At 31.5% G+C, this 14,650-nt stretch overlaps 3 protein-coding genes across 3 annotated transcripts in view; all 3 read left to right on the top strand.

Moving 5' to 3' along the window:
• LOC125841284 (ABC transporter C family member 10-like) overlaps positions 1-14,650 on the top strand; it is a 170,641-nt gene that overhangs the window by 118,227 nt on the left and 37,764 nt on the right. The gene's annotated exons all lie outside the window — the stretch shown is intronic.
• Positions 407-3,165, top strand: LOC125841294 (glycosyl hydrolase 5 family protein-like). The gene is made up of 3 exons (XM_049520397.1): positions 407-1,075; positions 1,456-2,056; positions 2,738-3,165. The coding sequence occupies exons 1-3, from the start codon at positions 443-445 to the stop codon at positions 3,160-3,162; spliced, it is 1,659 nt and encodes a 552-aa protein (XP_049376354.1). The 5' UTR covers positions 407-442; the 3' UTR covers positions 3,163-3,165.
• LOC125841300 (probable membrane-associated kinase regulator 2) lies at positions 10,231-11,668 on the top strand. The gene is made up of 2 exons (XM_049520405.1): positions 10,231-11,207; positions 11,301-11,668. Exons 1-2 carry the CDS (start codon positions 10,484-10,486, stop codon positions 11,420-11,422), a joined length of 846 nt encoding a protein of 281 aa, XP_049376362.1. The 5' UTR covers positions 10,231-10,483; the 3' UTR covers positions 11,423-11,668.

Raw genomic sequence — 14,650 nt, 5'->3', positions numbered from 1 at the left:
TCAATGGTTGTGCTATTGTTACATATTATAAGAAAGACATATTATATAAATATGCTATTTAATTTAGCCTCGTGTAATATTTATGCTTTCAATTTTGGATATGCAGAGGTAGACACTTACATTAGTAAGTTGGATAGATAGACACACACGTCTTGCGTAACATATACAGATCAATTCGAATATATCTCACGAGATGAGAGCAAGTAAACCCAGCATGCAACGATTCCGGAAGCTTAAACAATGGATTTACATTATATTTCCCCCAATACACTACCTATAACTTACCTAAATTTATCTTTTTTGGTAACATGATGCAACACACATTCTTTTACACTATTACTATTTAAAATTTGAACATAATTCTCAATAGATAAAACAAGAAGGTCTTCTTTGAAACAAATTTTGTTTTATCCCATCAAATCAACACTAACTACTCCTATAAATGTATGAACTCCATCAATTCTTCTTACTTCTCTTAATTCTCTTTAAACTACTAACCAAAAAAAATATGACAAAATTAGCCACAATTTTTATTTTTCTTTGCACTTTTGCAACTTTTTCTCATTGCTTACCTTTATCAACAAGTTCTAGATGGATAATAGATGATGAAATTGGTCAAAGAGTGAAATTAGCTTGTGTAAATTGGGCGGCCCATTTACAAACCATGTTACCAGAAGGCCTAGATCAACAGCCCATTAACAATATTGTTAAGCAAATATCCTTAATGGGCTTCAATTGTGTTCGTCTTACATGGGCTACTTATATGTTCACTCGTAATTCAAATCTTACTGTGGCCCAATCTTTTGCTAACAATGGGCTTCATGATGCTCAATTAGGAATAGCCCAAAAGAATCCACAGATTTTGGGCCTTACTGTTTTTGAGGCCCAAAGGGCTGTGATTGAAGAAATGGGTCGTCATGGTATTATGTCTGTTCTTGATAATCACCTTAGTAGGCCCATGTGGTGTTGTGGGAATCATGATGGGAATGGATTTTGGGGAGATGAGGATTTTCAACTTAAAGAATGGTTAAAAGGGTTGGCTATTGTTGCTAAAAAATACAAGGATTTACCAATGGTATGTTTTACTCTTACTTGTTTTTATTGATTTTTAATGTATTACGGACAATATACTCAGTGTAGTTCCACAAAGTGGAATCCGAGGAGGGTAGATTGTACGCAAACCCGACCACTACCTAAGAAATAAAAACATATATGTAGTAAGAGGGACTAGACCAATAGATGAAAGTTGAGAAAGGAATACACCTCAATTTGTGTTACATTTTGAACATTAGAGATTCGAAAAGTAGACACGTGAGATTTTCAACTCGCAAAAAAACCAGGCTTTGTAGTAATAGAAGTATCGATCGTTAAGGTAATTTCTTAGTTGTCCCTTCACCATTTTCTTGAATTGCTTCATAAAGTTGTTATTGATTGTCATTTACTATTTTTATCTAGGTTATCGGCATAAGTCTACGTAACGAGCTACGTGGTCCACTTCAAAACCAAAGTGTATGGTACAAAAATGTCAAGAAAGGTGCAAAAACAATTCATAAAGCTAACCCTAATCTTCTAATAATCATATTAGGATTAAATTACGATATCGATTTTACCTTCCTAAAACGAATGCCCTTGAACTTATTAAACATGAGAAATAAAATCGTATATGAGATTCATCGTTACGCGTTTACTGAGGGACAAGCTAATTGGTTCTTAACTCAACCACTAAACAAGGTTTGTGATACAATTAAGAAAGAGATTATGAATAAATCAGGATTTTTACTTAAGGGTAAAAATGCAGCACCTTTATTTGTTAGTGAATTTGGAAGTGACCAAAAAGGGATGAACCCTTCTGGCAATTTGTTTATGGGCTGCTTTCTCACATTCTTAGTGGACTTGGATTTGGATTGGGCCGTTTGGGCCTTGCAAGGTAATTATTATACCCGTCAAGGTAAACTGGGTATGGATGAACCGTTTGGGATGTTTAATAATACATGGAATTCTCTTAGAAGTCCTCAATATCATGCAAAATTGCAACTTATTCAACAAAAACTCCAAGGTAAATGGTCTCTTACACTTTTAGTGTATTTTAATACGTTATAACAGGTAACTTGTCTAATGTTATAGGTAATCACACTTTTTTATAAATGGTTATATCTTACTATCTTTTAAGTGATCTGATTGTACGTAAATAGTTTTTTATGTTGTCTTTTATCTACCTATTTTGCAAGTTTCTTAGAAGCTAGAAGTGTTTTTTTCTAAAAAGAATAGTACTAGGTGTTTGGCTAATCTTTTAAGAGAAAAAAAGGTGGGTATTGAAAAATGTTTTAGAAAATTGATATGTTTCTCCCTCAAAACTACTTTTTTCCAAAAAAGATTCCCATGTGGAAATTGATGCTACACATTTCAAATTAGTTGATCAAACACAAACTACAACTCTCTAAAACCATATTTTTGAAAAACATTATTGACAGAAAGTACTTTTTAAAATAAACAGATTTTGAAAGTTAATACGATCACTCTATTAGTAGAGTACATGTGAGTTAGTCACATACTCACATTATCATTAAATCTTTATGATGATGAGTAATAATTAGTAATGTATATGTCATATTGTCACATGTTATAAGTTCACTTAATAATATTAATGTAGAAATACATTGTTAGGGCATGCATGTAACTAAAGTCCTTGCATTATGTTAATTTAACACCTCTTTTTCTTTCTTTTTGAATGTTTTAGATCCAAAATCAAAGAAACCAAAATACTACTTATTATTCCATCCACAAAGTGGCAAGTGCTTGAATGTTGCAACCAACAATGTAGTACAAGCAAGTAGTTGCATCGGAGCTAGCCGGTGGATCTACCACGGAGACGGCACGTCGATCCGATTAACCGGAACTTCTTCATGTTTAACAACATCAAGAGAGGGCATGCCTTTGACACTTTCAAAAGATTGCAATAATAATGAAAAAAGTAGATGGAAACTTGCTTCAAATTATCAAATTTCAAATATTGATGAGAATGGGAAAGAGTTGTGTTTGGATTTTGACACTAATTATTCTTCTAACAAAGTTTTGGTAAGGAAATGTGTTGGCTTAGATGGAAAAAGTATTGATAATCCTCAATCTCAATGGTTCAAGCTTGTCTCAACCAATGTTTACTAGAATTGTGCTCCATTCAACAATAGTTGTTCAATATTGACGTGACACACACCTTAAACAACAATAAATAACAAGAGTAAAATTACTATATTATACTTTGTATAGATTAAGGGTAGATTATCTCTTGGTTTTTCCAAACTGGATAACTATTTTTAGTATAGTGGACAAGTAAAAATGGACGGAGAAAATAGAATGATTACTCTTTTGGTGAATCTTTCTAGGTATATTAATTTAGGTTTATGTCTTATTTGATGTTTGATATTCATATTAATGGAATACGATTAAATTGAGAATTGCATTGGAAAATTTTGAAGTGAAGCACTCTTAACAAAGCGACTCTGTTATAAACTTTTAGATCTTTTGAGTAGTACACTTTACATTTATTTTTTTTGCTTGATATTTATGTTCTTAGATGTCTCTTTAACATGGTCCGCTAGCCGGAGTTTTTTTTTCATTTGATGTACAAGACTTGCAAAGCAAGAAAAGAACTTTCCTTCGTATTAATTTATTTGTCATTTTTTATTCAACACGAAATTTATAAAAATAAAAATGACTTTTGAATCTTATGATTTTAAATGAAAGATATAGCAATTGTATCAAAAGATTTTTTAATTTTATGTTTTTAAATATGTCGTATAAATAATTCGAATCAAAAAGTTAAAAAAAATAAAGAGTTTCTCTTTTTAAAATGGACAAACAAATTTAAATGAATTAATTGAGTATGAGAATATGTTAGTAGATCTCAAGATTAATAAAGGAGATAAAAGAAGACAAATAATGAGAGAATAAAGTTGGTAAAAAGAAATAAAGTTGAGATTTTCATCGTCATTTTCTCCATGTGGAGCCCTAATCCTAATTATTATTTTTTTTAAAATTTTTTTTTTCCCTAATCCTAATTAAAAGTAATCTATGAAACTCTTTTTTTATGTTTGATGATGTTAGAAAAATTAAGTGGAAAATTGAAACTCTAATGTATATATTCCTACGCTATTGGATGAGCCGATTATAAATATTTGATTGTAAATCTTATGATTATTACATGGATGTTAATTGTCAAATGGGTCGAAGAATTAAGTTATTAAGTCCGATCCCTTTGTTTTCAGGGACAATTCCTCTTTAATCATTAGTAAAATTCGTGGTTTATATAATTATTATACATTTAAACTAAGGTTTCTGTCAATTATTTTCTAGTTAAAGTAAGATTATACTACTATGAAATTAAAAAAATTAAAATTAAAAAGTTATAGAAGGGACAAAATAATGAATTAGGACCCCATCACGGGGCTTTGCGGCATGAGACAATAATTAAAGCCACTTTAATACCAAAATTGTGTTTATCCATAATCACGAGGTATCAACTATTTAATTAATAATTAGAAGCGGAATAAACCATACATTATAATAATTATATTTTTAACTATAAAGAAACATAATACTCCACTTAAGAAAGTGTAGTATCTTCCATAACTTGTCCAAGTTAAAAACTAACATTCTCATACACAACTGTTTAGTGTGTAACAATTTGTAAGTCTATTTATTTCAAAATAATTTAAGATATATGGGTGTCTAAAGTGACATATATCTAATAGAAACTTATTATGTAATTCGATTATGCTTGCATGTTCAACGACCTATGGCTAAATACAATTACTTTTTCTTGAAATTTACTCATATATGGTTGAAGACCAACTATTTTTACTTGAACTTGAGGTAGAAATAATATTCGAACTTTGACACATGAAACAAGCCTAATTTATAACTAGTGATGTGCCCGTGAACTTTTTACCAACTTGAAATTGTACAAAAATAAATTTAAAATATAAGTGCAGTGTATTATAAAAGATAGTTCATAATAAAATTGGGAGCTTGGTACCACCACTAAAGGATATAATGCAATGAATGAAATTATTCCTCTTTTACTTAGAGTTTTCAATTTTTGAGCCTCAAGTATATAAAAAGTTGTTGATAGAAAGTGTTTCCTAATAAAACCCTATGCATTACTATTCTAAAATAATTAAACTTCAATATAAATATCGAACATCAGAAGAAAAAACAAAAATAAATGAATTGGGAGGTAAGTAACTAGGCTCACTTTGGGAAATGGATGTGATGTAAGACCTTTTTGACTATGCTTTTTGCACAATTTGTTCACTTTAGTTGCAAAGTCTGACTTGCATAAGAGGTAGAGAAAAGATAATTAACTAGATAGCCTCAATATTAATTAGCATCCCAATTCGTAATATCATCATTTAAATCGTGACATCTCAAATAGCAATTTCATTCACTTTACTATTTTTTCAGTGACTTAGATTCATAATATTAAGATCATAAATATAAGATACTTATAACCATCTGAGCAGTTTAAAAGAATCCATTGTTAAAATAGAAAAAGTTATAAGTTGGAGTTTTAGTCAAAATAAAGCTCAAATATTAATAGACTCTATATGGTAGGTCCTTTTGAAAGTGGTAGGTACTAGTAAAGATGTTATGTCAATAAATCACCTGAACGACGTGATCATTTTAGCAATGACCTTTCAATCAATTCTAAAACTATCCAATTGTTTTTTCTTAGGTAAAATTTTACTTTTAATACGTGTCAGATATAAGGTTAGTCAAATCATAAAGGTAACACCTTAATTATTTAATTTGTCTGTGTTAAAATGCTAAACGGATTAAAGACTCCATCTTCTTCTTTTTTATCGGTTTAGTACATTTCAAGCAAAAGAATTGTTTTCTTGTTGGTTTAAAATTTTCTTTTTCAAGTTGATTTATGGGAAGTATGATTAATTAAATAAAATGTTATTTTATGTGTCAATCTTTACATCTATGACTTCTGTGGAATGAGATTTAGCTAGTGTTTGGTCATAGATTTTCAATTATTTTTGGCAAATATTATTTGAGTGAAATTTCACCATGTGTTTGGCCATAATATTGGGAAATATATTTCATCTTTTTAAGAAATATAATCTATACGCATAAGTTTTAAAAATTATCAAAACTAATCATAGGTTTATATTACATAGCACGTGACTTTGTTACCCTAAGCCGATTGTTCGTCATTTTCATCAATAATCATATCATCACTTTCATAGTCATTGTATATTCCATCACTACTTTGATTTTCACGTAAAAAATTATATAAAACAACGCAAACAACTACTATAGAGGGTGTTCTTGTAAAAAATAAAAGTTTGGTGTAGAATTTAAATTATTAAAAGTTCTTAAATAATGAGATTTGGCCCAAATACTAGAAAAAACTAGTATTTAAAAATTTGAATTATTTGCCAAATAATGACAAATTGTATGGACAAACACTATTTGCCAAATTTTACTAGGAAAATCTATGGCCGGTATTATTTCTGCCGACTCTAGTGCCTACATTGCATTTGCAGGTAAAAAAATCAATTGAACAAAATTTGAATAAAATAGTATTCGAAGGTTCACAAGCAATCAAATACTTTGTACAAAGGGGTTTATTCGACCTAATTGTACCACATAATCTTTTTCAAAAATGGTCGGTGTGTTATTTAAGCTCCAATAAAAGTAGAATTATTTTCTTATTGGTTTAAATTTTCTATTTCAAGTTGATTAATGTTTAAGTGATAAAAATTATCAAATTAAAAAAAATATATATATATATACTAAATTACGTATAACTAATGTGTATTTACATGTTTAACCTAAAATTTGAAATTTATTTGAAGATCAAGGACAAACAAATTATAATGATTATGATTTTTGGAGAATATGATTTTTCATCTCACAATATGAAATCATGAGATAGTATCAGCATAAAATCGCATGTTCAAACACTGATTTCATCTCACAATTCCATATCGTGACATGATATCGCATGGCCAAACGCCTACTTAATACGTACATAGCAAATTTGGAGAGTTGTGTCCGATCATTATCTTAGACTTCTGCTAAATCTAACTAGATAATTAGACTCGTTCATCTTACCACACATCATCTTTCGAGTCGTTCACGTATTGAATCCGTATTTTAACTAATACATGTATATTTAAATATGTATAACAAAGCAGATAAGATAAATTTATTGAAAAAAAAAAGTACTCCACTATAATATAGATAGATAGTACTTTAAAAATAATGAATGTGGGCTTCATTCACAAGCATACCCTACATACTTTGTCTGCAATAATGAGACAAAAATTCATCAGTTCTAACTCCATAGCTAAATATCAACAATATTTTGTAACTGAAGGTCAATAACTTTATCTTGTTGGGAATGCAAGTTGTAAAAATAAATACTTAGAGTAGCTTGTATTTCACCGTCTCAATTTATATAGTATAGTTCACATTTTGACATTATATAAGAAAAATTATAAATAACAAAATCAAATATAGGAATTGATTGTGATTTTTTTTTTTTTTTTTTAAACCTTTAAAATTTGAACTATGCCATATAAATCGAGAGATTTACGCATTTACGCGTAGTAATGAATGTGAGTTATTCGTAGCAAAAGGTACTTTCCGTGCATGTTTGCCACGTGACTTTTCTTACCCAAAATTATGTGAAATAAAGAAGGCAGTCTACGGATGTTGCAGTAAGTAACCACTGTGATACATGTGCTCCGGCATAGTTTTTGATATTCACGTTAAAGTTTGATAAAATTAAAATTTATGTTGAATTTTTTTTATTAGAATTAAATGTATAAAGTGTAGAAATATTTTTAACGGTAATAAATTATGTGAAATTTCGATCGATATAAACGACAATGCAGGTAATTTTTTACCCCAATTCTTTATAGTACAAAGATATTATTATTATTTTAGATAAGAATTTGTACGTGTGTAATTTTTAGAGATGTTCCAAAAAAGCTTTATGAAAAGGATATTTGTATAATGCAATGGGGCTGACACAAACACTGGATTTCTTCACATGACTATTCTGTAACCACGAATATATACCACTGTATTATAAGCTCAACACTAGGGACACACCTATAAACTATAAAAGTTACGTACGTTTTTCTCGTTTGTTTTATAGGTTATGAGTTCGAACCGTAATGATAATAATAGACATTCTACTTACATCTCAATTCTTGAGGTGCAACCTTTTACGCATTTTGCTAATATGGGATACTTTGTATACAATATTAGATTAAAAAGAATTACAACATATTAAAAAAAGCAATGTACTGTAACTAGATAATCGCTCATGTATGAGCTCTAATGTATAACATTACGTGATTATGCCCACTTATAAACTTTATTGTATAGGTAGAAGATTCATTTTTCAAAACTTTAGGGGAGGAAGAAGTCTCCTCTTCTTTTGTTTCTTCATTTAGTGTTCGGACTACATAATGAAGCCTGACTAAATTCTAATCGTGCACTGTAGGACTCATTCAAAAATAGCACTCTCAACAAACTTTTATCCATCTTCAAAAATCAAACTTAAGACATCTAATTAAGGGTGAAACCATGTTGGTGGAAGAAGCCTCCTCTTCTTTTTTTCTTCATTTGGTGTTCGGAGTTAATAATGAAGCCTGACTAAATTCGAATCGTGCACTACATGACTCATTCAGAAATAACACTCTCAACTAAATTTTCTTCATAACCAAAAATCGAACTCAAGACCTCTAATCAAAGGTGAAGCAGTCCGACCAGTACACCAGTGACCCATGTTGGTGGAAGAAGCCTCCTCTTATTTTTTTCTTCATTTGGTATTCGGAGTTCATAATGAAGCCTGACTAAATTCGAATCGTGCCATGACTCATTTAGAAATAACACTCTCAATTAAATTTTCTCCATAACCAAAAATCGAACTCAAGACCTCTAATCAAAGGTGAAGCAGTCCGATCAGTAATCCAATGACCCATGTTGGTGGAAGAAGTCTCCTCTGCAATTGCTAGCAATTGGACCCATTTTCAATATTAGCTCCCTAACCCCCAACTATTTTCCCACCACTATTAACTCTTGTGACCCATTTTCATTCTACTCACAAATTTAAGGGTCAAATAAAGATCAAGTGGATTGAATTGAATTTTAAAAAATTAAATTAGTACATATTATTAATTATCTAAAATTAATGCTTAAATAAATTGAATTAATTAATAAACCACCCGTCTCATCATTGTACTAATTTGGTATATAATAAACGGAACCATTACGGCAATGGCCACTTCTGAGAATGACACACAATTCAAGTGATGCACAATGACGTTAATGTTGGACTTTTTTTTTTCTTTTTAATTTCTTATTTTGATATTTAATATTTATATCGAAGTTTGATTAATATAAATTTATGTATCAATAAACACTCCTTATGTATCCAAAAGTCCTAAAAAATATCTCAAGGTTTCAATTATCTATTTTAACTGAGGAGATATTTTTATTTAAATATATTTTAGAAATAGACAAGTAATAGGTAGAATTTGAAAACTAAAAAAATAGTAAGTACAACTACTAGGAGTAATATATAAATGAAAATGTAAAAAAGAGAAAGAAAATAAAACTTTTACCTAGTTGTGTTACTGTTCTTCCTCTGCCACCTTTCAGAGTACTGCTGCAACAGTATTAGCTAAGCGTCTCCATTATCAATCTTCTTCCCCTTTTATAAAACACCTCTCACTTTTCTTCATCTCTCTTCACTTTATTCACATCCTTTTTTCTAGTAATACTTGTTTATTATACTATACTGGCTCTACCAACTATGGAAGCTTTCAGTTTGCTCAAGTACTGGCGTGGTGGTGGCGCTGCCGGAGTTTTCTCTGACGATGTCGCCGGTGCTAAAACTCGTTCAACTGTTCTCACTGACGTTAGTGCTAACTCGTCGGAATCTGACTCCGACGACGACGGAGACGGAGATGATGGACCGTTTTTTGACTTGGAGTTCACTGCTCTTCCTGAAGTTGAGGAAGAAGAAGTGAAAATTGAAGGAAATGATAGGTGTAAAATTAGTTCAAAGAAGGAGGAGGAGACTGAGGAAGGAGATGGAAGTGAGTCGGAGAATGAAGGGGAGCTGAAATTCACGCTTTCCCCGTCCAGTTCGAGTGTTGATGGTACGGATCCGAATGTATCACTTTCGCCGTCGGATGATNCAAAGAAGGAGGAGGAGACTGAGGAAGGAGATGGAAGTGAGTCGGAGAATGAAGGAGAGCTGAAATTCACGCTTTCCCCGTCTAGTTCGAGTGTTGATGGTACGGATCCGAATGTATCACTTTCGCCGTCGGATGATCTTTTCTTCAAAGGAAGTTTGGTTCCAATCGAGCCTTCATCGCTGTTGTTAACCGCCTCGGAAGCAAACTCTAAATTTTCTTCGTCATTGTTGAAGTCTGCAACTAAGTTTAGAGTGTTAATGCTGAAGCTGAAGAAGCCAAAATCAAATGCAGCAACAAAAACTGGAAAATTATCTGAAGGTGATGGCGATGATGGCTCTGTTTCAGCTACTCCGAAACCACTACGGATTAAAGTATCAGAGGATGAAAAAGAGGAGCGTCAGAATCGAACGCAGAGCAAGTTTTTAACAGTGAAGTTTAAGGTTGAAGAAGTTCCTATTAAATCATTGTTTACTAGAGATAACAGCTCTAAAGCCAACAACAGCAGCAGCAAAATACAGAAGCGGAATCCGGCGGAAGCATTTTCAACAAATTCAGAAAATTCTTCTTCCGATGAGAAGAAATTTTCTAAAGAGGTGATGCAAAAATACTTGAAAAAAGTAAAACCTCTGTACATTCGCGCCTCGAAACGTTACGGCGAGAAGCTCAGATTCTCCGGACAGTTGAGCTTAACAGGTAATGCTGCACTTAAGCCCGGTCCTTCACCACCTCCGTCCGCAGCAGCGAAGGCAGAAGCAGCAACAGACGCTCCATCGGTGTCTGAGAGGAACCAGAAGCAGGGGAATATCCCGTCAGGACTGCGAATAGTTCGTAAACATTTGGGGAAAAGCAGATCGGCGTCGTCGGCGGTTGTTGCCGCGTCGCCAGTAACATCTAACCGTCGAGACGACTCGTTATTGCAGCAACAAGACGCAATTCAAGGCGCCATTTTACACTGCAAGAGGTCTTTCAATTCATCTAGAGGTAAACTCAATTAACATTCCAGAAAATTAATTAATCAAAAAAATTACTCCATAATCTTAATTATTTTCTTACACATTTCTAATTTAATTATAGATTCAGAGTCATCCATTTTATCACGTTCAGCAAGCGATGCTTCACATGAAAAATCAACGCACTTAATAACAGATTCATCTGCATTAGAAGAAGCCATAGCGGTGAGAAAATTAGAAATTTAATTAAAATTAAGATTTTCTGCTTAAAATCGTTAATTATTATTAGTAGTAGTTAAGTTTTGGTTTTCCCTCGATTATAGAGATTTCAACAGTCATGACAAAGTAATGAGTGGTCAATTATCTGTTTGCTCTCGTGCTTTGCTCTTTGTAAATTATTAATTAGCACTTTAATATTATAGAATTATACTATTAGTTGTACTTATTGTTAATTATATAAAGTTTTATCCTAATCTCCGTTTTAAATTTTAATTAAGTGGTGTCTTCTGCCTTGGGTTACGTGCATTTGTTGTTGCTTAAGAATTTGTAAAAAATGCTTCTACTTTTGTACCTTGTTGCTGCGATCGCTTTCCCGTATGTTTTCTAGATTTTTGGTTCGAAGTACAAAGAGAAAGTATACAAAATATATTCTAGCACGTCAAGAATTTTCACCGAGAGGTTCAAAACTTATTATATATACTTTTTAAAAAAAAGTTTTAATTTTACATATGTATAATTGAGTATGAATTTCATGAGATGTTGGAACAAGTAGCACACATAAACTTGTCCATCATCAAAATATTATGAACCCAAACATATAAGATATTGAAGGAATAATTTTTTTTCATATTATAATACACTAGAGTTGGATAAGATTTGGTAACTTCTCAAGGCACCATGTAAATGTACCAATAAGAGTTGTTGGATAAATCTTTCCACAAGTTGAGAAAGTCATCTGTCTATTTATTTTGGTTATTCATCAAGGGAGTGAGTGACCTAATGAAATAGTTGAGAACTCTGAGATTTCACGATTGAAATTCAGTGGAGACTTAATAGTCAATGAAATATGTGAAAGTTGATTCAAATACCACGAATCATGATTTTAAAAATAAATAAAAAGTAGTGTTACATGTAAGGAGTTTGCAAATAATTTGGCTTGGAGTAGCAACTTTTGAGCTTACAAAGTGTCTTTAGCGGTCAACAATCCGGGTAAAGTGGAAACAAAGATATCCTAGTTAAATTTTCTTTTCTTTGCTTTTTTGCCTTTTCCTTTATCTTTTTTCCCTTTTTTGGGGGTTCTCTTTTAGTATACATTAGTAGTAATATTCAATCTTCAAAGTTGAAAAAGAGTAGAAGAGAGAAGATAGGTAGGTCATTCTTCTTCTTTGTTAACACAACACAACTCTACAAACATAGGTAAAGTGAATGAAGTGTGTGTGTTGTCAATTTCGAAAGTCGTGAACGTTGATTTTGATGCTTATAGTAAACATATAAATTGATAGAAATATACTTGTTGAGATTCAATTTGTCTCCTATTCCTAAACTTTTCCCTACAAAAGTGCTGCTACAATGACACGCCCTTTTATTTTTGCACCCTCTTAACAAAGCTTTTTAGTTTGACCAATTTTCTTTCCTTCTTTCTCTAACCACTACTTACACCCACAAATTTATTGGATAGGGGTTCAATACTCCATTAGTTTTATATCGGAGTCTGGAGTCAAAAAGGCAAAAAAAATTAAATTTTTTTTCAAAACGGTAATATTTGAACGGAAATTGTAGGTCATAACGCACAACCCTGACATGCTTCTTACAAGGCGCCAATAAATTTGAAACTAATAGAGTATTAAACCCCTACTTAATAAATTCATAGCCTCTAAATTTAATACTCCATTAGTTTTATATTACTAATCAATCAAGAGGGGCCAAGTAACATGGAACAGATGAGAGAATTAAAAATTATCCGTATGTTCATGGTTTAAATAAACATTAATGAGTCGAGATATATTATATTTGTGCTTAAATATCTAACGTGATCTCCATAAAGATTAAGCCGTAAATTGCCATTAACACTTTGTTTGGATGGTTGTTACGCATTGTTTCATAATGTATCGTATATATTATATTGTGTTATTTTTTATCGTACTGTATTGTTTAAATGTTTGAATAGATTGTATCGTTCTCCGTCGTTACATAATGCCATATAGATCTATAATTTGAATGATAAACCTACGAGAAATGTAGGGTATGGGTAGAGATATATGAAAAGATTGGATAAAAGATGAAATATGATTATTAAATAATAAATAAAGATAAATTAAAAAGAAAATAATTAGGCAACAACACGATTAAACCAAATCGATCGTTACATAAAACGGTCTTTTTATCATTATTTAACGATGAATTTAAACGATACTATACAATAAAATTTAAACAACAATCAAAATAAATATTGAATTTAAACTAATAATATAATACAATTAGACAGGTAACAGCCATCCAAACAAGGAGTAAGACGGTGGTAAGAGCGATATATGACGTGTCACATTTGTGGATATTAAATTGATTATATCACAAGCCTGAAATCTATATTTATTTATTTTTAAAAAAAGAGAATGGTATGTGGTAATGTGGAAGCTTAATTTTTTATGACATTTAGACACTACAAGAAATAGCTTTATTTAAGACCAATATTTAGGGACGAGTTAATAATCCTGTCTCAGAAAGTACATATATTGGGACGAGATTTTATTTCGGTCTTTAATTTTATATGTTATTGTGAAGGTTCTAAATCTGGTCTCTAGAAAAAGTAGTAACTCGTCCCAAATTAAAACTAATTGGGTCTTAATTAATTAGAAATATATTGCAAGGCGGGAACATATTTTCACCAAAAAAACTAGCCGCCTAAAAAATCATCAATTCATTAAAATTCTAAAAGGAAAAGAAAACAAATAAAAGACGCTTCAGTTTTTTCTCAATGAAATCCAAAAGAACCCTATAGCAGCGATCTTCCTAGCTAACAACTAGCTTCCCTCACAACGATCTTAGCATACGTAGCTCTCAACCAAAAATCTGTGTTTTCTCAAAACAGAGAAAACACAGGTCTGCCTAGCAGCAAACGCAACCCAGGTCTCATTGATCAGTGTTTCATCTCTGTTTTCTCAAAACAGAGAAAGCAGAGGTCTTCCTGGCAGTGATCTCCACTCAATATATATCTTCTATTCACTCAGATCTCAGGTATGCCTCCACTTCTATGAGTTGATTTAATTTTTCTGTACAGTTGATTTGCTGTTTGTTTTGTTTGAGTTGTAACTCGTCTTGTTTGAGTTCTTGTTCTCTAAGACTAGATGTTGATCGTTTTCTTAAAAAAAGATTCAGTTTCGTAGTGTGATATGATGCCAAAAGTGAAGGGGATCGATCAGTCCTTAAAGAAGTATGTGTTCCTAAAGATAAATAATAATGAACTAAACTTGAAAA

This window comes from Solanum stenotomum, chromosome 10 (assembly GCF_019186545.1).
Source record: "Solanum stenotomum isolate F172 chromosome 10, ASM1918654v1, whole genome shotgun sequence".
Lineage (NCBI taxonomy): Eukaryota > Viridiplantae > Streptophyta > Magnoliopsida > Solanales > Solanaceae > Solanum > Solanum stenotomum.
This window is presented reverse-complemented; position numbering and strand designations above follow the sequence as displayed.